We start from the raw sequence: 26,810 nt of genomic DNA, 5'->3' as shown, positions 1-26,810 counted from the left end.
GAAATGCCTACTGAAAGCTTTGTTTTTCTGGGACCGATATGCCTGTTAGTATAGCGTCTTGGAATATTAAGGGCTTGAATTCGCCACAGAAGCGACAGAAAATATGGAAGTATATGAATGAACATCAGTTGGATATAGTGGGGCTCCAAGAAACCCATTTGGCACGCAAGGACGAGTTGCGCCTTCGACATAGGGCATACCCACTTCTATACAGGGCATCTGCATCCACAAAACATAGGGGGGTGGCGCTCATGTTCCGCGCTGCGCTGCACTTCCAACCCATTGATATGCGCAGTGATAAGGATGGTCGCTGGTTGATGGTGAAAGGTCTGGTCCTGGGGCGGCTGAGTACGTTTGTGGTGACTTATATGCCCAATGCGGTTCAAATCAGTTTCTACAAGGTCTATTACAGAGAGTGGGTGACTTTGCTGAAGGCCACTTGTTCCTCCTGGGGGACTTTAACCTGGTGTGGGACAAGGATTTGGATAGTTCTGGGTCCCATAGAGCTGACACGGGGGTGTTCTCTGCTTCCTCGCAGCAGTTGGTGGGGGAGCTGGGGCTGGTTGATGGCTGGTGCTTTTTCCATCCTACCACTCGGGACTACACCTTTTTTTCGCATGTACACCACTCCTACTCACGATTGGACCACATTTTCCTTAGCCAGGCCCTTAGGGGGGACGTTGTCGATGCCACCATTCTTCCACTTTCAGTGTCTGACCACAGTCTGCTGGTGCTTAGCCTTCGTTGGTTGTCGTCCGGAGATGGTCATCGGAAATGGTATTTCCCGGCCTCTGTGTTGAGAGATGACGCCTCTAATAAGGCGTTGCGGAGGGCCATCAGAGAGTTTTTTTAACTTAATCCCGCGTCCGACACCTCGTGGTCCAATACATGGGACGCCTTTAAGGCGTCTGTCAGGGGCACGTGCCTGGGCCTCAATGCTAACCTCAACAGGTTGCGGCGCAAGGACCGAGAGGACTTAGAATCCGAACTAGCGAGCCTTCAACAGGCTCATAAGCTCAGGCCCTCGAGGGTGACCCTACGACCCCTGACCGCGGTCCGGGGGAAGTTGAGAGCACACTACAACAATAGGACCGAACTGACGATGTTGCGGCTGGGTCGGCAATCCTACTGTAGTGGGAACAAGGTGGGACGGCACCTGGCTCGTCAGTTGAGGGACAGGCGGGAACATGAGTACATCGGGGGGATTCGGGACGCTACGGGTGAGGAGCAGCATAGGGATGAGGCGAAAGCAGCCACCTTTGGCCGCTTCTATGCGGACCTCTACACGGGGGACAGGTTACATGTGGATGTGCAGAAGGAATATTTGCGGCGTTTACCCCTGCCCCAGATATCCAAAGAATGGAATGAGTTGCTGGGGGGGCCGATTGTCAGGGAAGAGGTACTAGAGGCTATCAAGAGGTTAAAACTACACAAGGCACCTGGGCCAGACGGCTTTACTGCCTCTTTTTATAAAACATACGCCGCTGACATATGCGATTTCTTGGTATCCCTCTTCAATGACATGGCGGAGTCTGGATCTTCGTCCGGCTCCTTGGCGGAGGCGGTGATCACGGTCCTGCCGAAGCCGGGGAAAGACCCCACCCGGTGTGCTTCGTATCGCCCCATAGCACTCCTCAACATCGATGCTAAACTATATTCGGCGATCCTAGCGCATAGGTTGCAGGATCTGATGCCGGCGATTATTCAGCCTGACCAGTCTGGATTTATCAAGGGGCGTCAAACCCATGATAATACGCGCAGGGTGGTACATCTAATAGAAAAAGCCAACCGGTTCCACATACCGGCGGTTCTGGCGGGGCTGGATGCCGAAAAGGCTTTCGATCGTGTGGATTGGAGCTTCCTGTTTCATACGATGGTAGCCTTTGGCTTCTCGGAGAGGTTTATCACCATGGTGAGGGCTAACTTTTCCAACCCTCGCTCTCGCGTAGCTGTGAATGGTCACATGTCGGCGTTTTTTCCGCACTCTAGAGGCACTAGACAGGGTTGTCCTCTTTCACCGCTCCTGTTCGCGCTCAGCATTGAACCCTTAGCTGTGGCAGTGCGGGAGCGGGAAGGGATCCGGGGCATTCCGTTCACAGGGGAGCAACATAAAATCACGCTCTTCGCGGACGACATTCTCTTCTCCGTGGCGGACCCAGAAAGCTCATTACCGTGCATAACGGAGGTTTTGCGGCAATATGAAGAGGTGGCCGAATTCAAGGTGAACTATAGCAAGTCACATATCTTGAATCTTACTCTCTCACGCTCAGAGATGGAACGAGTGCGCCCTCTGACGCCTCTGGCCTGGGCCGATACCTCAATTGTCTATCTGGGGGTCCACTTGACTCAGACTGTGGACAAACTATTCTCAGCCAACTTCCCTCCCGTGCTAGCGAAGACTCGAGCCGAACTGGAGAGATGGAAACCTAAGTTCCTGTCATGGCTGGGTAGGATCCACGCTGTAAAGATGGTCCTCCTCCCTAAATTCCTGTATTTATTTCAGGCCTTGCTCATACCATTAGACGGTGACTACTTTGGCGTCTCAGGACGCAGATCCTGCGATTTGTATGGCAAGGAGGCCGTGCACGTCTGTCCTTTTCAGTACTGCGTCGGACGAAAGCCGAGGGTGGCGTGGGGCTGCCGGACATGCAGCTTTATTATAAAGCGGCGCAATTGAGGGTCCTGGTGGAGTGGTCACAGCAAAAGTCTGAAAAACATTGGCTTCATATGGACCGGAGTGTGGCGGGCAGGTCAATTTGGGACCTGGCGTGGAAGCCAAAGAAAGACCGCCCCCTGAACGCCTATATTAGTACTCCTACGGGAACCACGCTAAAGGTGTGGGATACCCTGGCCTCGGACGACCGCTGGACTACGTTCCCCTCGCCGTTCACCCCTGTGCACTTTAACCCGGCTTTCCCCCGGCGTCTCGGGAGGGGGCTTTTGACGCTTGGAGAATGGGAGGCTGCAGAGCGTTGACTCACCTGTTCCATGGTCAGGAACCCCTTACGTTCGCTAACTGCATGAGGGATTATGGGATCCCCCAGTCTGACCGATATCGCCATGTACAGTTGCTCCATTGGGCCACGTCACCGGGTATGCTGGAGGCGGCCACGAGACCTCCATCGCCGTTCGAGGCCTTTATATTGCGGACGTCCGTCATGAAGGGCGTCATCTCGTTCCTATACCAGCTCCTGCTTAAATCAGCGGTATCGCCCAGGCCACGATATATGGAGCATTGGGAAGAAATGATAGGGAGAGATATCTCCGACAGTGAATGGTCGGCGCTGTGGCGGGACCTGACGGCATTTAACCACTCGCTCCATCTAAGGGAAGCTCACCTCAAGACACTGATGCAATGGTACTTGTGTCCTACCAGGCTCCACCGCTATTATCCGGCCGTCTCCGACAAATGTTGGAGGGGATGTGGGCTCCTCGGGGATTTCCAGCATATCTGGTGGGACTGCCCAGTGATTCGGCCATATTGGGAGGAGATCCTCTCGCACATCAGGGACATTCTTCAATATCCTATTGAGGACTCTATGGCCTCAGTCTTATTGGGCCTGCGTGACCCCGGCCTAGAACATCAGACGCGGGCAGACAAGAAAATCTTGTGGCTTTGTATTGGAGCTGCCAAGATTACACTGGCTGCTGCATGGAAAAAGAGGGAGGCACCGGCAGTCTCACTGTGGCACGCTAGACTCTGGAGGCGTCTAAGCATGGAAAGAATGGCGGACATCTTCCTCGATAATTTCAAAAATTTCCAGTTTCAGTGGGGTCCCCTGGTCACATTCCTCTCTAAAGGCCTACCATCCGCTGTTTGTCCTGCATCTCTGCGGTCAGTGCACCTGTTTCAGGTTCAGTGATATGGATGGAATGTATGCTGGTGTGAATGTAGTCGCCGCCATGGGGGCAGGGGGAGGGAGGAAGGGGGGGAGTTTCTTTCATTTATGGTTCATGGTTTACTGAGGTACATATAGACGAGGCCAACGCCTGTGCGAGTCTTCTATGACGGACCGCGGGAGGGTCAGACTCCTACTTGCACTTTCCAACGCACGGACCCACAGACAGATGCCCGGAACTGGTCATTGAGTCCTGAGACATGCTTATGGGTTCCGTTATGCTTATGTTGCCTCCTAAAGCTCCTTGCGCCTTGTGGCCTGTATGACACCTCGGTAACCTGCATGTGTTGTTTTACTTTTCTCAAACTACAAATAAAAATGTTACCAAAAAAAAAATATATATACATCAATACAGCCTTACGCTCTTCTGAGCTGCAGGCCTGTCTTCCATTTGAAATTCGATGCTTTACCTGCATCCAGTTTAACCTCCCTAAACTGGTGGTATGCCATCAGAACTTTGGTATCAGAATATTATTTTACATATATATTCTTTCTTAAATATAATTTATAAAATCATTTCCCCAAATAAGTTAATAACAGAAAGTTTGCGCCTGGTTGGACAATATTTGTACTAATGATATTTAGGATATTATATGCGTGTCAGAAAACATCTCTAAAGAAGAAAATATTCTGATGTAAAGCTAAACTACCTACTATTGTAGGCTAAGAACTTGTTTAAAACTGCTCGCTTGGTCCACAAAAGTCTCTAATCTGGCACTCCCATCTTCCTGGCAGAAAGATTGCTCCAATTCTGTCGGCGATACCATCTGAGAAACTCTAACTTGATAATCCTGGAGACTCCACTCTTCAGGAAAACATACACCGAACCAGTCTTTCTCAGCTCTGAGTCCCAAAGTCTAGAATCTTCTTCTTTGGGATCTTTGACTGACCTTTAAAAGAAAGCTGAAAGAGGTCCTGCTTTTGTTTATATCACGACTCTCCATAATTTGTCAAAATACCACCTGCTCCTCAAGTCTACTGAAATTCTTCATTTGTATTATTTTTTCACCCAGCTACAGTGTATTTCAAATGGTGCTACTCATGCTCTTCTTTCTTGTGCTCTTGCAGTTTTCTCTGTTAAGATAGATTTTATTGTTGTCTTTTATGCTTGTACAGCTCCATCTCTTAGTAAAGCCCTCGGAGTGAGACAGCTTAGGATGAGCACATGTGTTTAGCCCCTGAGGTGCCGGGGGGGGGGGGGGGGCATTCAGCCTTGAACCAATGAATGTCTGTGAGATACTGGGGAGTTAGGGCCTCCTCTTCACATTCTGCGGGAGCATCATTTTTCGTTCCACCATTGATTCTAAGTTAGGAAATACATAAACTGCTAATTGTTGTGTACTACTTTGTGCAATACAATGTGGCAAAAGCATTATTTTAGCATTCTATTATATATGAAAGTTGGTATAATTTATAGAAAGTCCTAGTATGTGGATTCATGTGAGATTGTCAGGCACTGGTGGTACTGGAGAGAAATGAAGCATCACTCACAAACTAGTGTATGAGGCATGTACGGCAGATGAGAGCTCAATCACAGTGCTGGTCATTGTCCAGCGTGCTCCCAGTCCTACTGTAAATTTTCCAAAGTGGTTCAATATGATTTTGGTTTCACCATTACCACAATACAAACTGAAAGAAAGTGAGTGGATCACTGCACGCCAATTCAGCATGATATATGGGTAGTGGAGTTAGACGGTGGCCCAAAGCTTTGAATTTCACCAAAGGTTCCAGGTGGGTCAGCTTGAAGAGATTACCAAACTCACAGTTGTAAATTAGCTAAATGAGTTGAAAGTGCACAACAGAAAAATGTAACTTTGTAGGCAAGGTTGAATCCTGAGGCCGGATTATGTATATTTGTACTGATGAAACGAAATTTGTCAACAAAGTTTTACTGAGTGGCCATTCACAAGTATTCTTTTCACTTATCAATATATCGTCCTGATGGTGCAAATGTAATTGTTGGTTCTATAACAGAATTTACTGTAAAACAAATATTCTTTAAAAAATATCAGCCTATTGTATGGCAATTTTTTTAATTGACTACAATGACATGATAAGTTTCTAAACTATATTAATGACTCAGGGCCTGGTTCACAAAGAGCCTCCACGCTCATGGCGGAGCCCCCGTCGTTGTGGGGTAGTCGTACTCGGGGCGAAATCTTTGCAGTGAGAATTCTCATGGTGCAGCTTCCGACCCGAGTGCGGAGACTCCCCCACGACTCCATGGCCTCTTCCATGATTGCGGAGGTCTTTTGTTAATCAAGCCCTCAATATTTATGTCAGATAACATTCTGGCAACACTATTTTGCATAGGGATATTATTAATTACTTCATTAAGCAAAACTCTTTAAATATACATGCATGCAAAAGGCTTATCATATATAAAAGGTATTCAAAACTTAATATTGCCTAAGGCAACTCCTGCATCTTGGAATTTTATTTCACTCGCCAAGTCCATTGCAGATTGATGTGATAGCCAACCATATTTTAAGAATAAAGGTCTTAAAAAGTTTCAAAGAAAATTTTAAAATAAACTGCAATTAAATGTCCAAAATCCAAAGGAAAGAATGAACAATTTAAAAAGCTTATACATTTTCCATTATTAGCCTTCTTTATTACATTAGACCTTTAATATGCCAACCACTACTATCTCCAAAGATCATCTCTCCTTGTTGGGTTCGAGAATAGAACTACCTAATTAAAGACATCTGGAGAGACCATATAAGTATAGGGACACTTTTAATTATTTGATTAAGCAAAACTGTTTAAATACATGCACATGAAGTGTTATCATATATAAAACTTTTTCATAACTTAATATTGCCTAAGGCAAATTCTGCGTCTTGGAATTTTATTTCACACACCAAGTCCAGTGTAGATTGGTGTGATAAACAATCATATTTTAAGAATAAAGGCTTAAAAAGTTTCAACGAAGATTTAAAAGTAAACCTTCAATTAAATATACAAATCCAAAGGAAATAACAATTTAAAAAGTATACAAAAGTATACACATTTTTCATGATGAGCCATCTTTGTTACATTAGACCTTTAATATGCCAACCACTACAGTCTCCAAAGATCATCTCTCCTGGTTGAATTCGAGAATAGGACTACCTAAATAAAGACATCTGGAGAGAGCATATAAAGTATAAACTACAATGGTTTTGCACTAGACTGCTTTCTAATCATATTAAAGTTCTCCATCTATGCTATCTTTTTATAGTTGTTTCCTACTTTCATCTGTAGGAAAAGGATTATAAAAAGGAAAGGATTATTAAAAGATAGCAAAGTTCTGGTACCATGCCATCATTATTCTGGTCAGTACCTGTGTCGGAGCAAAATTGCACCAGTAGAAATGTATGCAGTTTGATTCATAGTGGGATGTTTTTTCCTTTTAATCTTTTGACCTCAATAAATATGTGACTTTGAGTTTTATTGGTAACACCGCAAGAAATAGAGTTTGTGATTTATGCCATACAGTAGTCATTATGAATGCCCATGTACTAAGCAAGCAAAAGTTTAGGATGAAGCCATCACTGTCTTCTTAGCAATGTTTAATAAGTAAGTGCGAACAGAGAGGTTCAAACTATCCATGCCCCTTCACAAGTGACAATGTGAGGTCAGGTCAGTTGGCTGCTGAATTGTGAAACATATTTTTACTCTTTGAGTAAAACTGAACTATTTTACCATTTTAAAGGTCAGCCTTGGGGCTCTTTTGTGTTTTTGTAGCTATCTCTGCTTCAGGATAGGTGTTAGACTCACTATATGTATGCTTGTTAATTCACACCCTGACTGCATTTCCTCCACACTGTGCACACTACTCTTGTTAATTGATAACTGTCGGTGTTGTTAAAGGTTGATCTTTTTCTGTCAATGTTTGATGTTTATAATATCTCCGAAGGCACCAAAGCATCTATAAGGCTGCTACATTCATTCTTATTGGTGCTACTTCAAATAAAATAAATTAATAAATAGGTATGCTGAGATGTATTCATATCGTCGAACAAGATAGGGTGTGTTTTTTGCTGTATGCTATTGGGCTATTTGTAGCTGTGGTACTTAAAGGACAAAGCTGTATTTTCCCCTTTCTTCTCCACTGCCTTGCCGCTTTTCTAGTCTAATTGGCATTGCTGGTTTCCTCTGGTAACATCACTGCAGGATTTCCACTCAGAGTGTGCGGCTGGCACATAACTCCACTTGCTTCATTGACACAGAATGTTTGTTTCAAAGAATACAAAGGTCCACAAACAGAAAAGCTGCTGAAATGAGTTTCAGCAGGCCCAAGTTTAAAGTTTTATTTAGGCAGGCGTAGTTTTTCTATGATTAACATGTGTGCTCCTGTAGTGCTGTGCAACTTGTGTGCTGCCCCAGCGGGCCTTTTTCAATGGGAAGTAAATTGAGGTAATGCTTTGCGTCACTTTGCGTCGTATGAGTGCATGTGCGAAATGTTGATGAATAACCCCTGTAGTGGATAGTTTTCCCTTAGTTAACTGAATCTGACATACTCACATTAAAATCACATCACCCTGCAGACAGGGTGTTAAAAACTCCCTAGAAGGGGACAAATAAGGGAACAAATATGTTAAGCTAGTGATTAACTGTGAGGAAGGAGTCTCTAACCACTAGATGGCTCACAGTCTTGAGAGCGGCAAAACAACATGCCAGTGGCTGCCAATGTTAGCCTCCAAAGGAGACCATTGTATGACTTAACCCTCAGGAACATACGTGAAACAGCACCTGCTCTACATTTACCTTGGGGTACATAACAAAGGCTGCCAGGGAACGAAAATAGGGGGAATGAGAGAATGCTTTCACCATAACTTCCATTCCTTTTAAACTAAATATTTTACATCATCTGATTCAAATTTGATATCTGCAAGGGATAGTGAGAGCAACACTGCCGGCTTCCACACAAATACATATTTATTGCTGTGCTATTTACATGTAGTACTTCACATTACTATGCAGCATTCCTTTACAGCCAGACTTATTGGCATTGCCAATGCTTGTTTTAAAATGTTTGGGCTGAATTTAATTTTCTGCATTCATTGAGACAAGGCTTTCAGGATCCCTTTGGGATGTGTTTTCCTTTATAAATCCTTAAGTCATTCGATCTTTTGCAACTTGTCCTGCCTTGATTCTGAGCGAGAGGTATTCATTGCCAAAGTCTCTCAAGATTATACTCTTCTTACCTTTTAAATGTAGGTAATGATACAATTTCATGTCCATTGATTAACACCAGTATTACGCCTTTGTTAAGTATTGCCATTAAATCTTTGGGTTTCAGAATACTACTTGGTCCTGGACACTGCGGGTCTCACTGTCCTACATTCAGCATCAGAGTATTATCAGGGGCTAGATGGGGATCATCTGGAAGCACATGAATGAGGCAGAATTTCTCCTTTCAGTTTGCGGGCGAAGTTACATTTTCAAGTGCATTGTTTCAAAATGTTTTAGTCAAGTACTTCTTGGGTGGTGCCATGCAACACCAGCCATCCTTTTAAGTGACAGACTCTATCTGATCTAAATTGCTACTTCAGTTGCCTCACAGCTGTTTTCTTTTGATAATCAACTAAGGGCATCTACTTGTCCTCTAAAGCATTCACTGCAGTAGCTATTGGCTGCACCCTTGAAACTTTTACTCAGACCTTTACTCAAGTCTTTGATGCCTGTTCCTTGGTAGTGAGTGAGGACCCCAGAGGTTTAGTTGACCATCCTCTTAAAGCACAGGTTAAAACTATTTTATGCTTGCATTCAGCGACATGGATTGTATTCCCTCTTCGCCTCCACTTCTGGGGCTGCTCTTCCTTCTTTTCATTGCTGTATCACTCTTCTTCAGCATTTAAACCCTTTTGGAGCTCTTTATTTAAGCTCACTCTTCAAATCATCCGGCCTCTTTCAGCTGTCTCTTTGTGGGTCTCTCAATGGGGTTCGAAAAAAAACCTTGGAGTACCCATAGGGATTGTCGTCACATAGCTTCTGAGGGTACTTCAGAGAGTTCAAGCGGGACACCCAAAAGCAAAGCTTGTACTTTCTACTACATGTTGCAACAGCAGCTTCTGTGGTAAGGGAGAACAGAAACTTCTACAATCAGACGCATCCTGTGGAGTTTCACTATGGTGTATGCTGGAGCTGGGAGAGCTCATGGTGGTGGGTGCAGACGACCTTCAGAGAGTATCAAAATGAGTACACAGTTTTGGACTAACAAGGGAACATTTCAAATCCTCGCCTCGGGTGCCAGGCCGCTTCATGTCTTGGCTCTGACATGGGCACTCTCATTTAACAGAATGAGCATGAGCTAAAGGACATGGCGCTTATCTGATACAATGATGAAGCAGCAATACAGGATAGTTTGTTTAATTTCATGTTCATTTTGTGTTTATTTTTTAATATTAGCAAGGTTTCACCTCTGATCTCCTTCAGATTTAAGGTGCAGGGAGTAGAACGGAAATGTTGAGAGTTGGGTAAGAAGAAAATGAAATTAAAATGGAAGAGATTGGGAGGCGGGGGCTGAGTGGGCGAATTTACAAAAGAGGGGACTACGTAGACGGGAGTGTGTGGAAGTAAATATGTAGGGAACATGTGAAAGGGGCAAAAGGAAGGACGGAACATTTTGTTTTCATTGTGCAAATGAGTCCTCTTTCAGCCATTGATTGCAGACACTGATGCACTGCAAGAACGTAAAAAAAGCCAGAACCCAGAATGTATAATCCGTGGGAGTAAACATAGTGGCACCAAGGGTGCAAGCAGGTTATGTGCATATCAATGTGCTCCATTGCACACCCGATGGGCACCATTTCCCAGAATAGTCTCGGCACTGCTCTGCCTATTGAGTAACCAGAAACACGTAGTTGGCCTTCAGCTTAGCGCTACCTGTTCTGTTTTAGCACGTTACTCTTTAACCCCGATTTCCCAATTGCTTCGGCGACGTGGTATTGCCCACTAGGGTGACCAACTGGCATTGGTGCAAATTCAGGACGGTGAGTGTAAAAATTCAGGACAAAGGGTCAAAATTCAGGACACAAATTCAGGACAGGAGGTCAAAATTCAGGACAAAACTTCAGGACAATTGGATACGTTTTACAGACACATCAGAGGTCGCGCAATAGTATATAAGTAAGCCCAGCCATATCTAAACATATTCAGCCATTTGCAAAGCTATCCATCATGTATCCTTCCATCTATCATTTCACTCATCCATCCCTTCATCCATCCTATCACTCATACACCCATTATCCATCCATCCACCCTTTCACCCTATCCATCTGAACGCTCATCCATCCACTCTTCTACCCATCCATCCATTCACTCATCCATCCAGCCATTTACCCTTTCACCCATCCAGCCATCCTTTCACTTACTCATCCATCCACCCAGTCACTCATTCTTCCACCCATCCACCCTTTCAGTCATCCATCATCCTCCCCTTCTCTCTCCATCGACTCTTTCACTTAGCAATCCTTCCTTCCATCATCCACTCACCCACCCATTCATCCATCCGCTCATGAATCCATCCATTGACCCTATCACTCATCCATCCTTTCTCTTATCCATTTATCCTTTCACTCCTTCACTCATCTTTTCATCATGTTGTCCATCTAACTTCCCTTTCACTCACTCATCCATCCTTACATCCACCCTTTCACTCATCCGTCCATCCATTTTCCCTTGCACTTATCAATTCATCAATCCATCCATCATTTCACTAATCCATCCACCCACTAATCATCCACCTTTTCACTCATCCATCCTTTCACTCATCCATCCACCCTTTTACCCATCCAGCTACCCTTCCACCAATACATCCAGCTATTTCCCTTTTCTCTCTTCCATCCTTCCACTCACTCATCAATCCATCCATCCTCTCCCATTATCCATCTAATCAATCCATCTAATCAATCCTTCATTCATCCATTCACCCTTTCACTAATTCATCCAGCCATCCCTTCACTTACTCACTCGCCCACCCATCAAGAACTTCACCCTCGCTGCAGAAGCCATCCCAGGACTCGCAAAGAAGCCGAGACAGGATCCATCACAGGGGAGGACAGGAGCCATCACCGGCGGGGGCGGGGGGGGCAGGAGCCACCACATGGGGGGAACAGCATCCACCAGGGTGGGCACAGGGGTGGGCATGCAGTATTCTAGTACCATCTCGGTCTCTTCCAGGGTGGGGAGGGCTCCACACCCCCTCCTAGACAAGACAATGAGAAGACAGCCTGGGTTTCCAAAATGTTAATTTTGCCCCCCTCACCCCCCCACACTGATGTACAGTACTGAAAGGAGATACTCCAAGAGAACTGATTTAACTAATTGTCCTCCATACTTTGTTAATCAGTGTGGGTGCGATTGTGCCATTTCTTTATTTCATTACAATATAGACTGCATGTTTGAAGAATCGAGGTTTGTTTACAATTTAGTGACTAATTAAGCTCTGTGAAGAGAACCAAGTGCTGCCTCGGCCGGTTCTAGGATGTTTGGGGCCCTGGGCAGAAAGGGGGAATGTCTCACACCAATTGCAGATACAAGATGCATTCAGGGGTGTTTGCATCTGAATAGATGCCCCTGCTCCAGAAGCTGCAGCCCCCCCCCCCCCCGCCTCTCAGTCACCTTCAAGCACCTCTTAACAGCTCATAAAGGGCTGAAGGTGTGAGGGTTACTATCCAGCTGTGCCTCTCCAGTGCTGCTGGGTATCTGAGCTTTCATACAGCATCGGAGTCTGTTACACCCGACCTCAGCAGCATTAGAGTCAAGAAGGGAGGTGGGGGCCAGCTGTGTGACCAGTTAAAATTACGGACAAATGGCGTCCGTTAAAAAACCCTTCACGGACAACGGACAGACGGCCGAAATTACGGACTGTCCGTGAAATTTACGGACGGTTGGTCACCCTATTGCCCACGTCATCATCGTCACCACGTTACAATCGTCATCAGCAGAACCCTCCCTTGCATATGCCCCCTTCTTCCTCTGGGTCCAGGCCGCCGGCAGTCAGATAATGGGTTTAGTGGTAATTGCAGCACTGAGTGCTTGAAGTAAGCTGCAGCATATTTTAACCAAGCCGATCATCTGTTTTTTATTAACATTGGTTCAAAAAGATCAAATACATGCTTGTTAACAACCAAATTAAAATGAAAGCGGGCAGAAACAAAATCTGCCAGTGTGTGTTCATGCTCGGCTGTCGGGGAACGCACTGGGTTCCTTGAACAGCCAGCCCCGTTCCTCAGCTTGGAAGGGCAGCACCCGATGAAGAGGCTGCTCCTAGAGAAGGGGCTTCTGGGAGTTACGTCATTTGATCTGCTTATGTAGCATTGCTCTGCATGAGAGAATCTAAAGTAGGGGCAAAGTATGTAAATACATCTCAGAGTTTGATTGCTATTTCATAGACTTTATAATATGTATGTTTAATGAGATATATATGTATATATATATATATATATATATATATATATATATATATATATATATATATATATATATATATATATATATATATATATATATATATATATATATATATATATATAACATATATTGATTTTGAAGTTTGACAGTTTTAAAGCAAATTCGCCCAATCAGGTTATATTAATTACACTTGATCACTAGAGCTCTGGCCTCTGAGAGGGAGGCCCATGGTCAGCAATATGATCAGCAATGTGCTGTGTCTGAGGTCTGTGCACGTCACATGATGCATGGCTCTGCTGTTCGAGGTCACGGTGTCTATGAGGTGGGCGCCAGGCCCGGCTCCAGGAACTTTTAATTGGGTGGGCCAAGGACGCATTTGGGTGGGCCACGGCGGGCTCGATTTGTCGCATATATGTCTAGGCAGGCCTGCTTCAGGGCCCTCCTTTACCTCTTCTTAGTCTTACAAGGCCCAGTAAAACTCACTCTTTTCCAAATCTCTTTTTAATGTTATCACTCACAAAAAGTGTTTTTTCTATGTAATGTTCCTTTGATGGGAAGAGGAGGTTTCTGAGGTGGGAGTATCAGGCAAGTGACACTTCTCGGGCTCCCTCTGTGTGAGCCTTCAGGGAGAATCCCTCTTCAATACTACCTCCACCTGACCACGGACTCTTCAACGCACTCCCTTACAAGCTTGATTAGCCACTATTCCTCTGCAGTGCACCGTATCTCAAAGATGACCTTGGGCCCCGCTCCATGTCAGGCACCATCTCCCGTTAAAAACATTAGTAAAATCACCTTCATACTTAAAACATTGAATAGAGCAATAAATATAATTAGCACGCACTTTAAAGTATGTTCCACAGTGGCCCATATGGCCCGACTGCTAATTAAATAAACAAAAACAGAAAGGCCATGACAGGGCCGGCTTCAGCGCTGATGCAAAAGTCTTTTTGGGCGCTGCACCAAAAACCTCTTTCTTCATAAATACCTTTACTACCACCTTCCAACAGTGTACCTCATCCGTCCATGCCCCCCTATTGACCTCTTCCTCGGATTCCCTCACTGCCACACGCCACAAGTGCACCTCATCTCCCCATAGCCCCTCCCCTTTATGACCTCCTCCTCGGATTCCCTCACTGCCACCCTCCCCCAGTGCCCCTCGTCTCTCTGTAGCCCCTCCCCCTCGTGACCTCCTCATCAGACTCCCTCAATACCACTATCCACCGGTGCCCCTCATCTCTCCCTAGCTCCCCCTCCACCCCATGACCTCCTCTTCGGATTCCCTCACTGCCACCCTCCACCAGCGCCCCTCATCTCTCTGTAGCCCATCCCCCTCATGACCTCCTCCTTAGACTCCCTCACTACCACCCTCTACCAGTGCCCCTCATCTCTCCCTAGCTTCCCCCTCCACCCCATGACCTCTTCCTCGGATTCCCTCACTGTCATCCTCCAACAGTGCCCCTCATCGCTCCATAGCCCCTCCCACTACCTCCTCCTCGGATTCCCTCACTGGCACCCTCCACCAGCGCCCCTCATGTTTACGTATCCCCTCTCTCATATGCATTTAATTTGTTGTATAACGCTGCCCATATCAATGTAGTGTGTGTCAGTACTTTACACCACGCACACACTTACAGAGACAATGAATCATGCAGGTATGTAAATCAGTCTACAGGGAATGTCACATAAGGCAATGAGGATTACAAGGTGTAGGAATCATAGGTCATCCATTCTGGTGTAGTATATTTTAAGAGGGTTTGGTCTGGGGAAACACAACCTTAGGATTTAAAGAGTATTCCATGGGGGTCAGCTTTACTGATAAAAATGTATATCTGCCCAAACATACTCATTTTAGCAACATTAGAATAATGAAAAGACTAGGGAAGTTCTAACTATATCACAAAACAAAAAAAAGCGAAGTTCTAATTATACCATTCATGTTTGTTTGCAGCTCTTTGGTGGCAGTTCATTGTTCACTGCCTTTTGTTAGGATTGTAACTTCTGAAGTAACACAAGGATCTCTGTGACAAAGGCAGTAACCCACTGAGCTATCCACATAAAATACAGTGCGTCTGCATTAAAAAAATACTAACAGACAAACGATTGCTCTAAAGCAGGATCATTAATCACCAACTTTATCTGGACATTGCCATTTTGTATTGTTTTATTGTTGACCAGCATCAGCTATGATGAAATGATAAAAACTGTTTAAATGAAGCACATACGAAGTATGCGTCCTGCTGGGCCTGTGCAGATTTTAAAAAGATTTTTTTTTGTAACACATTCTCTTACCTACTCCATTAGTTATATTTTGTGTCACAGCCTTATGTGATAAGCAGCTGCAGGGTTCAGGGGGTGACTAGGAATAAACAGACCACTTTTCCGCTGCGTTGCATAGAGGATTTGTCCCCTTTCACCATGCAGAGATGAAGGGGTGAAAAAAGTAAACAAAGCCTAATTAACATGTTAATGGTCTTTTAAAGACCTGTTAAGTACTTTGGTGCGGCTGCGATAATCTTAAACTGTCTGTGTGTGTGTGCGCCCGGGAAGCTGTCTCCCCGGGCTGACACACACGACCTGCGCGTTGCGCCTGCCTTCAAGCCCTCACTGCGAGGGCCAAGGCTCCTGTTTGGGTGGGCCAGGCTCATCTTTGGGTGGGCCGGGCCCACCCGGCCCACCCGCTAGAACCGGGCCTGGTGGGCGCCCATAGGGATAGGGGCTGCTGCCTGCAGGATAGGTCTTTGCAAGCTGGGTACCAGGATGGGGGCGGGGTGGTTTGCTGTCTGAAGAGTGGACCTCTGTTGCTCGTCTAACACAAGGCATATCTCTCTGTAACATGAGCGGTATCTCTGCTCTCTAGGCTGTCATTTGGTGTGAGTCGAGCATCACAGGTGTCTACCATAAGATAATCCTGCTCTCTGAGGAAGGAACATATGAGGTCATATAATGAGGAAACCTCTGCTGCTGAGGTGATGGTCTCTGTGAGGGGTGAACTATGATGGAGAGATTTGCTGTCTGAGGTCTGAGTTACTGTGAGATGTGTATTGTGATGGATGGCTGAAGTCAAATGCATGGGTCTCTAATGGGCTGTGTAACTCAAGGGATAGTGGTGCTGCCCAATGTCTAAGTCTTTGCAAGGTGTTTAAAATGAAGGATAGCGCTGCCGCCTGGGTTGTGGTGCTGCGAGGTGTGTAGCATGCGACACATCTCTACAGGCTGCATTGAAGTCCGGTTTTTCCACATAAATTGTGGGTTTGTCCGATCTTTGTAGCATTGTTGATCAGGGCGCTGCCGAATGAGTTGAACGCTTAGATGACAAACAGGGCAAACATCAACGGAACGTGAAAGCTTTTCACAGCAGCTCATATTCAGGGCAAATATTTAATCTCGCATGACTAACCTGCTAGAGGTATTCCCTAGATAGTCTCAACTCAACAAAAAGCATTTTTGAAACAAAGTTTCAATAAATGAGAAGCTCCATCATCTATGGCAGTTGCAACATTTACAACACTTCTGTTTTTCTTATTTCTTTTGCAGACAGTAACTTTGTCCTGGGAAATGCTCAGGTGCTCAACCTGTTCCCCATTGTCTACTGCTCCGACGGGTTCTGTGAACTTACTGGCTTTGCCCGAGCGGAGGTTATGCAGAAGAGCTGTGCCTGCAAGTTCCTCTATGGCTTGGACACCAGCGAGCAACTCAAGGTGCAGATTCAGAAGGCCTTGGATGAGAAGCGCGAGTTCAAGACTGAGATCCATCTCTACAAGAAGAGCGGTGAGTACGATTCTGGTAGCGTTCATTCAGATGTGTCCCTCTCTGTCGAAGTGAAGTGAAGGAAGGACACTTCTAGTTTCATGCCGGGGTCTGACTGAATGACTTTATACTTCCAGTGGCTCTTTTGTGTTTGCAAGATCTACATTCGATACCCAAGGGCAAGTAGATGAAATGAGTCTAAATTGAAGATGGCTTTTAAACATAGCTTATGGGAGGAGTGACATGTACATAGCAGTACGCAGTAGCTCTTTCTTTCCCTACCTTGGAATTCCTTATGGGATTTTCTAATATTTCTCAAGAGATGTAGGTTTTTGCGTTATATAAAAGGGGTGGGCTTGCTTCTTTTTGTTAGGCAGCGGAGACCCTGGTTTCGAAGGTGGCAGACAGATAGGATTGAGAGCCAGAAGCACATTTTTAATTCAGCCTTCGTACAGGCAAATGGATGATAGCCATGAGCTGGAAAGCTTCAGACACACCCTTCATTGACTTGGGGACCAAAGACCTGGAAATATAGGCCACAGCTGATGAACAATGGTGTAGAGAAATTCATTTCTTGAAAAGGAAATTATTTCCAAATCCAGAAAAAGCATAAAGAAAGTATATTGCAAATTGTAATTTGCCACTAACCGTCAGGAGATGGGTTTTATATTTCAAATCTGTTTATTTACATTTAACAAATTAATGCATACACTCACCTATGACCATTGTTTAATGAGGGTTGAATAGAGAGAGTAATCTAATTATGTTATGGGAGTGTGATGGGATTGTGTTATGGGGCGGCAGAGTATTGGTAACAGGGAAGAAGAACTTGGATATGGTGGAATAACAAGGGTAAACAATGGATGGAATTATCCCCACCGGGGCATAGTCAATAGAGTTAATGCACTCTAAGGGACCAGGCACACTCTGGGAAGTCTCTGGATGATGTGAGTCCACCACTCACTAGGACATGGTCTGTGCGGATGTCAGTCATGGAGCGCCTCGGAACGCGTAGATAGGACGAGTAACTCCTTAAATTCTTGTGACAGGAACGTTATACAGAGGACATACATTTTGTCAAATATGTGGTGTTTGTTCTCAACTGTGGCCATCATTTTCTCCATATCTATGAGGCCTCATAGTTTGTGTAGCCAGTGTACATGGTTTGAAGTTTTTTCCATGCCTGTCTACTTGTGATGACCTGTTTAGCTGTGCATAGGATGAGAGTGATAGCGTTTCCTTTGTTTGAGCATCATTGGACGGTTTCTTTATTTTGGAGCTCAAGAAGGATGTAGCTGGGGAAGCATGGTATGTCTATATTGAAGTTTTCAATTATGTCTTTCAGCACCGCCACCAGCATTGTTAAAGTTAGGGGCATCACCATAGATGGAGGGTTAATGTACCAGAGCCCCCACAGTTGCGTACGCATCCCTCTGTGGTAGAGGACTTTCACCTCGCCACCCATGCAGGAGTTTAATACCAGTAATGAGTCATTTTTAATACTGTCTCTTTCCCTACTGCACTGTAGGCTGAGGAGTGGGTTCTGTAGAGGATACCTGACGATTCCTTGTGATGAAGGTGTGCTCCAGCTCTATTTCCCACTGGGTTTGGGATGGGGTTTTGATGATGAAAGGTGTTTGGTTGAGAAACGTCTATATTTCAGGTATCGTTAGTTTATTTTACTTCTTAGTGACCAGCGACTCTCAAAAGGGATGAGGGGTTTATTGGCTGAGGGCAAATCGTGGGGTGGGTCAATATCTCATATGAGTGTATCTCCATCTCTCCATCTCAGGATACCCATAGCTAGCTTTGATTTGCTCAAAGTTCATCACCCATTGTGATTATCAAAGTCACTGATTCTTTTGCCATGACAGGCATTCGCCACCCGTCACCACGGGTGAAAATAAGGTTGCCAATAATGGGAGTGAGTTGGATGGAATGTGAGGACAAGCCCCCAGAGACGGAGACCTTGTCCCAGGCCTCCATTGTGGCTGTTATGACAGGGGAGGAGTAGACACCCCAAGGACGATGATTCTAAGGCAGCTGTTGGACAATGTTTACCCCTGCTATAATTTGATTGATAATACACAGTGTTTTTCAGAGGAAGGCCCGCCTCCAGCAGGTTTCCCAATTAAGCTGCTAGATAGTAGTTGGAGAGATTGGGTATACCAAGGCCTACTTCTGCCACTTAAGCCATGCAGGGTTTCCTGCCTCTCCGAACGAAGGCTTTAATCATTTGTTGCAGTTTGCATAAGAGCTGTTGGAGGAAGGGGGCGGTATGGGAAGGTTCTGAATGACATAAAGAACTTTGGGGAGTAGGGTCATCTTGACCACTGCAATCCGCCCACCCATGACAGGCCTCTTGTCTGCCAGAATTGTAAAAGGTCAATGTAATTGTGTTCTAATGTCTTCTCAACCGAGGAGCATATCTTGAGTACTAGGCGTTGCACCTAGTTGCATGCCCATGTGAGAAAGAATAGGTTTTCCAATGTAACCTTTGCCCCATAACAGAATGCTGAGGTTGAAAATATGCAACTTTTAAACATTCAAAAGGCTGCAAGCTCTCGGAGCACGCTGCGATAGAATCATGAGGGTTGGAGAGAGTGACCAACACATCATCTGCATAGATAGCAAGTTTATCTTCCTGTAGTCCTGTAGTAATTCCGGTGATTAAGGGGTTCGATCTGATCCTCCCAGCCAGCGGCTCCATGAAGTGGGAGGAGCGAGGATAGGGGGGCATCCCTGCCTTGTGCCCCAGGTCACTTCAAAGGCTTGCAATATTGTTTTCTTGTAAAGTGCTCTTATGCGCTGGGGCCAAGTTCACGTTGTATAAAACCTGCAAAAATCAATAAATAAATTCAACAGAGCAAGTCATTGGACTGGTGCCACTTGGCAGCTGTCCCCATCATATCATAGCCTCCACCTCCTCCATGACCCATGAAACATCAGCTGCAGCACCCCCTGCCTTGTTAGCCCCCCGATCCGTCCATGGCAATGTCTCTTTTCCATCATTCGCCTAAAATAACTTCACTAGAGCTGCAGACCCCACAACTCACGACACCCAAGTCCCTAAGGTATGACCCTTCTTCAGCCATTGTATGGATGTCTTTACAGTTTCTTACCTGCAGGAGGTCCCACCCTTCATGATTTCTTACCTTTGCTTCAAATTGTAAAGCGCTCTGATATCCTTCGGGATCAAGTTTGCGCTATATAAAACTTTATAAATAAACTGGACACGAAGGAGTAGTAAAACAGGTCAGCCATGCGGTCCACGAGCAGTGAACCTTTGCCAAAGCAAACAACAAGTCAGACAAACTGTAGTTCTCCATACTGTTCACGTGTGGCTCTGAAGTGGTCTCCCTAAAGCCAAGGTCAGAAACGTCCCCATCTGCTGTCTGATCCTAGGGATCAGGAACCTTTAAGGAATTAATAATGGGGAGACCCATTTGCAGCATTTGGTGCCTTGAGATTGCAACAGTACACCTGTTTTAGGTTTGTTTAACAATTTTATCATGTTTTGAACGCAATGTACAAGTAGTGAAAATGTGTTCCCAAGAAAATATATTTACCACTCCGGTTGTGGTGATTACACTCACAAAACTATGCAAATGAATGAGAGGGCTTCGAGCAGGGAGCGCGCCACACTTTATCAACAGACCTTGCCTATCACAGAAAAAAAAAACCAAACTGCAGCGCTCCTAATTAAAATTGATTTATTTCCTAATTTACATAGCAGCTGGTGTGATGTGCTTTCGGAGTTCTGAAATAAATCACTTTTGATGAGCAGTTTTTTTCTTAAACATGCTTTAACAATTTTGCTTTGAAAAAGGATTAAAGCCTGTTCTCACCTTACATTGAACTTAAGTTGTACAGCAACATGCCCCCTGTTTGGTCTCAACCTCTGTGTTTATACACCCGATGTTTACAAAGTCCCCCTACGTTAAATATTCCTCTCAGGTGCCCTCTTCCTTCCAAATATTGACTGGACTGCTGAAATATTTTAATGTTTGTCAATGTTCTGCTGTATTTATACCATGGAGGTATTCAAATGCCTTGTGAAGTAAAGAAATAAGGGAAAGTCCCTATCTGGCCACACATTTAGAAAAGGAACACCTACTAGGTAATAGAGGGGGTATTCACATTCTCTGTACATAAACCATAACCACATGAATAATAAAATACAAGAATGGATAGAATCAAATAAGAAGCAATATCCGATAATACATGGAAAATTGTACAATTTATTCAAAACATAATATAGTCATAAAACAATTTATTTTTACAAAGCAATTTTTATGCCATTAAGACCAATTAAAAATGTGACAAATCACATGAAAGAACATAAAATTCTTGTTACAAAGTTGTCGACGCAGCGTTTCGGTTTTTAGGATAAGACCTTCATCAGGACAAGATTCTTTTGTTATCTATATCTTTAACTTGTAGATAGATTCCAAATTGACACCATATAGAACGATTATTTGCTCAACATATCTCTATGGGAGGCGCTTTTTTCTTCATAGAGGGTATGCGCATCTTCTTCAATTGGTAACGTTCTTTGTGAGTCAAGGATCCTGCATCCAGTACACGAGGAGAGTCAAGCGGAGCAGGGAGGCCGACGTAACTAAACAAGAGCTCGACAAATTAAAAACGTAGCTCTTGAGGAAATCTATCAAACCTCGCGCTAATTAAAGAAAACGGTTGAAGAACGGTACAGATCACTACATCCGGCCATGCGCTGCACCTTTTGGCCACTTTCCCATATTTATGGGATGATTCTGTAAACTAATTTTATGTAAATCGGTGGCCCCCTTGACTCACAAAGAACGTTACCAATTGAAGAAGATGCGCATACCCTCTATGAAGAAAACAGCGCCTCCCATAGAGATATGTTGAGCAAATAATCGTTCTATATGGTGTCAATTTGGAATCTATCTACAAGTTAAAGATATAGATAACAAAAGAATCTTGTCCTGATGAAGGTCTTATCCTAAAAACCGAAACGCTGCGTCGACAACTTTGTAACAAGAATTTTATGTTCTTTCATGTGATTTGTCACATTTTTAATTGGTCTTAATGGCATAAAAATTGCTTTGTAAAAAAAAATTGTTTTATGACTATATTATGTTTTGAATAAATTGTACAATTTTTCCATGTATTATCGGATATTGCTTCTTATTTGATTCTATCCATTCTTGTATTTTATTATTCATGTGGTTATGGTTTATGTACAGAGAATGTGAATACCCCCTCTATTACCTAGTAGGTGTTCCTTTTCTAAATGTGTGGCCAGATAGGGACTTTCCCTTATTTCTTTACTTCACAACTCCTTGTCCCTGATTGGATACATAAGGAGACCTCCCTGTTTTTTTAAAAATAGGTATTCAAATGCCTGCACCACAATTTACCTCGCCCTCCACTACCTCATTCTCACCCAGAGGTTATTCAAAACATGTCCTCCTTATTCCCTCTCACTGCTCGGCTCCTTCCATTGGACAGCCATAGAAGTCTGTGCAAGAATTGTCCTACCACTCCCACGTATTTGTCTGTACAAGGTGTCTGCTGCTCTGCTGACTGAGGTTACCCAGCTGCAGTGGAGAGAAGTGGAGTGGTCAGGAAAACGTAGGCTAGTGCAAGGTTCACTCTCTATTCCCAGCCTGTTTGTCAGCTGCACTGAACGTTTTATAGAACAAAGATTTGTTCCACCCAACTCTCTGCCAGACGAATGAGAAACGCGGTCCTAAGAGTTGCATTTGTTTTCACTGCTGAAAAATCTATATTCCTGGCTAATAAGTAATGCTGCTAGGGGCAGGTAGGTGCCCATAGGTAATTGATTCACAAATGTGCTGAAGAAACGCACGCATTGATTCACGATAAATTATTATTGCATGTCACTGCACTACACTCTGATGTATTGCTTTGTATGGCTCCCAGTTTCTCTTGTAGTTGTGATAATAAATTAACCAATGGTGCCAAATGTATCTTTTTTTTTTTTAAAACCTTTATTGTGCAGAAATTGCTCACAAATACGGGCCTACAACCCATCGGGCCGGCCACCACACTTATAGAAGCACATTGGTCAGTACAGAAGCTCCAGCAGGGTACCACAGTAATCCAAACGGGAATCAAAGGCGAAAAGCCACAGGGAAACCACCACGAGCAGGATGAGAGAAGGTTAATTTTATAATAGAAGAAGGGGTATAGCAGAATAATGGCAATCATTAAGGTCCAGAGGGCCGTGGCGGGCCGCGAGCAAGCAGTAATACTGAACACAGGAAAATTCAAAAAGAACAGTTACATTTTAGCAAAGGCAGAACGTGAGTCCCACATTAGTAAGCAATTGCAACCGCTGCCCAGCGCCCACCCACCACTACGAGAACACACAATGATACACAGAACGGAAAATAGGCTTGCAAAACAAAGAGCCCTCCGCTACAACAACCCAGGGGAGGGAAGAAAAAAAGGGGGGGGAAAAAGGGAAAGGACATCGGGAAAAAAGGGGGGAAGAAAGAACGCGGCATCACAGCATGCGCCCCATGGCTAACAAAGCACTCAAAAATAGACCGGCACATGGAACCAGTGGTAACAGGAGTAATGGATGCGTAGTAAACCGTGACGGCAGGGAGACCAGAAGGCCCATGCTAGCAAAAACACCCCAGGAGGCCCACATGCAGACACCGCGTCCCGAAAAAAGGGATACATAAGAGCCATAGAACCAAAAAAGGAAAAAAGGGGAAAAAACAAAATGACAGACCCCCCCCCACCCCGCACACCCACCCTGCACCCCTGCAGAAGGCTATGGCCTACCCCCCAGCAGCGTGCCTGTCGCCCTAACCAGAAACCCGAAATATAGAAGAGTTAAAAGTAAAGAAAGAACCACAAAGACAAAAAGAAGAAGGGGAAATAGGAAAATAACGACGGGAGAGGAGCCACATAATCAAAACCATCAGCTCCCACCCCCCCGTCCGAACATACTCAGAGCCCACGGGAAGATAGTAATTACAAGGATAAACTCCAGGAACATGAAGGAGAATCGAACATAGTCATACAGTCACAAACGGATCATCCGACCATACTGCAAAATAATAGTCCACCGAGGCAAGTTCATCTCAACCCTGTCCTCGTCTATCCAAAGCCGTAGGCATCCAACGCACAAGGAACCAGATCATGAGGAACCAGAGGCGAATAGCAGGGAGTCCAATCGTCAATCCACACAAGTCATATCGATTTCGACCCGGATGAACAGGAAAAGACGGCAACCACCGCAGGTAATGCAGGCACAGTTCCGCCGACAATAGGAGGAAAGTCGTCTCGGCGGAGCAACCACAGGATCTTCGTTCGGCCAGTCGAGGCAAAAAAGGAATGGGAGATCCGACGAAACCGGTCCGGACGGGACCCGGCCGGCGGACCCCCAGCACAGGGGAGAGCACATGATGATTGAGGGCAGCGGGTATCCGTACACCCAAACAAGCGGCAGCCGCCGGGTCCACGACCTCCAGGAAAGTCCCAGCAGCACACAGCAGCGATGAAGCCGCACACACCGGGGGGGGCCCAGCAGGCCCGGCAAAATGATCATCATCCAGCCCAGCGATAGGTGCGGTCATGGAAGCACTCCAGGAGCGCAAGGCGGCGAGAATGTCGCCAAGCGTAGGCTCACCCTTACGGTATTCAGCAAACGGGCCATGCGGCGGACCAGCGTCGCCAGTCTCGGCCAGGCTGAGAGACAGGGAGCTGGCCGCCATCTTGACAGCCCGGCAGGGCCGCGGCAATCTCTGACCCCCGTCCGGCCACAAGCGGGGTCACACAGGATACAGCCGACCACAAGCAGAGGCACCCCCAGGGCAGGAAGGCGGGCCACCAGGATAAGGAGGGTCGCCGGCTCCCCCACGCCACCGGCTCCGTTCTCCGAGTCCGGGCGGAGGGAATCAAGATGGCCGGACAGGAGAACAAAGGGGAGACGAGCCTCATACACGGTCAACCCCCGTCCATGGAAGGCAGCGCCCCAACACCAGGCCGCAGGACCGCCGGACCAGGCCCGGAGAGCCGTCACCGGTCTAATTGCACATCGGCCTCTCCGACCGAGCCCACACCGCCACCAAGGGCCGGCTACAGCGCTCCGCCCCGCCCGGGCGCCGCCGACGAGTTTCAGGCCCGCCCGCTCCGGAGGCCCCGAAGCGAACAAGGGCGCAGCTCAGGATCCGCGGCACCCAGGAACAGACGGATCAGACGGTAAGTGCCAGCGAAATGTCTTAGTTCCATAGTCTATCAAAGAATACTTCCCGGGGCAGGATAAGACACAGGATAGACGTTCCAGGCAGGAAAGCTAACGGAGCCGAGCTAAAACGCGGCCATTGCGGACGCGAGCTTGGCTCCTCCCCCTGCCAAATGTATCTTGACTGGTACACAATGTTTTTGGTAGCAGTCCCAAAATGCCACAGGTGTTGCAAATGTGGGGAATGTCTGCTCGAAACACGACTCATGGCCCGGAAAGGATTACTATTATGAGCAACATATGCCTGTGCAAACGAGAGGGGTTTTTCGTAAAAAATTTAAGCGGGCCTGGGCATAGAAATTACATGCAGTTGTTCATGGTGATTTATTAAATATAAAAAAAATAGACGGCAGTGGCTTGCTTACCTGATCCGGACAGTTATAGCATCAATTTGCCTCATTTACTTTTGAGGTACCAAGCATCCTAATTTTACAGATTCTTTTTTTTAATGTCGGAAGCCCACCTTTTCTCTGAACATAAGAGAGGCAGGGCTTTGTGCAAAGAACGGCTAGTTATACACACAAAAAATGATGGGAGGAATGCTTGCAAAAAGCCCAACTACCTGTGATCGCATGGGTAGCATTCCAACTCATCATTTTGTGGCCATCTGTGCCACTCTACACAAAGGACTGCCTTATGCAAGTCAGTACTGACCCAGCTCTTCATGGGAACAGTTCATCCTGAAATGCCACCAAGACCCCCTCCAAAGAAAACTGCAAGCAATCCCCAGATAGGTTTTGACCTAATTAGGCCTAATCAGCGAGGTATAGCTTTGATCCTAATGGCACAGTCAGTGAAGGGCCATTTCTGGACATATATCGTACACACTTAGGCAATTTAGGGCATAACATAATGCACACAAAAAGCAATAGGAGGAATGCCTTCAAAATGTCTGATCACTGGCAATCCCTGGGAATAGCCTTCCAACCTATCATTTTTCGCCCACTCTGCCACCCTAGACAAAGGCTTGCCTTATGCAACTCAGTACTGGCCCTGGCATTATGGGAACAGTGCATTCCGAACTGCTAGCCAAGATCATCTCCAGAAGAGACCACAAGCAACCCCAAACAGGTTGCGGCCTCTTTAGGCCTCATTAGTGAGGTATAGCTTGGATCGTTGGTGAATTAACGCGTTAACGGCGGCGGCAATTCCGCCGCTGTACGGGCGTTCTAAAGGGTGGTCGGGGCTGCAACACCAACGGGAGCACGGAAGGGGCGAAATATTCATTTTGAGGACACAGCATGCACACAGGCTGATAATTTTTTACAGAACCTCTCAGTGATCCATCTATGTCAGTTTATTCCCACTCCAATACACAACAAGATTTTGCAATGCAATAGGACTCGCATTTGCGAGTTTAAGCTATTGACATTGTAAATGACAATGTCCTTTATTTATGTTTTGATAATTAACACATAAACAAAAGGCATTGTCATTTACAATGCCATTAGCTTAAACTCTTGTAAATGCGAGACCTAGTCAACAAAGCG

General features: G+C 45.6%; 1 protein-coding gene across 1 annotated transcript in view; it reads left to right on the top strand.

The window, feature by feature from the left end:
* The window catches only part of LOC144822714 (voltage-gated delayed rectifier potassium channel KCNH8-like), a 1,606,123-nt gene that overhangs the window by 456,673 nt on the left and 1,122,640 nt on the right, over positions 1–26,810 (top strand). Inside the window, exon 2 of the mRNA XM_078680531.1 lies at positions 16,839–17,072. Coding sequence (XP_078536657.1) covers positions 16,839–17,072 — 234 coding nt within the window. The remainder of the gene's footprint in view (positions 1–16,838; positions 17,073–26,810) is intronic.

This window comes from Lissotriton helveticus, chromosome 3_1, assembly GCF_964261635.1.
Source record: "Lissotriton helveticus chromosome 3_1, aLisHel1.1, whole genome shotgun sequence".
In the NCBI taxonomy this organism is placed as follows: domain Eukaryota; kingdom Metazoa; phylum Chordata; class Amphibia; order Caudata; family Salamandridae; genus Lissotriton; species Lissotriton helveticus.
The sequence above is the reverse complement of the archived record's forward strand: the minus strand, read 5'-3'. Positions and strand labels throughout refer to the sequence as shown.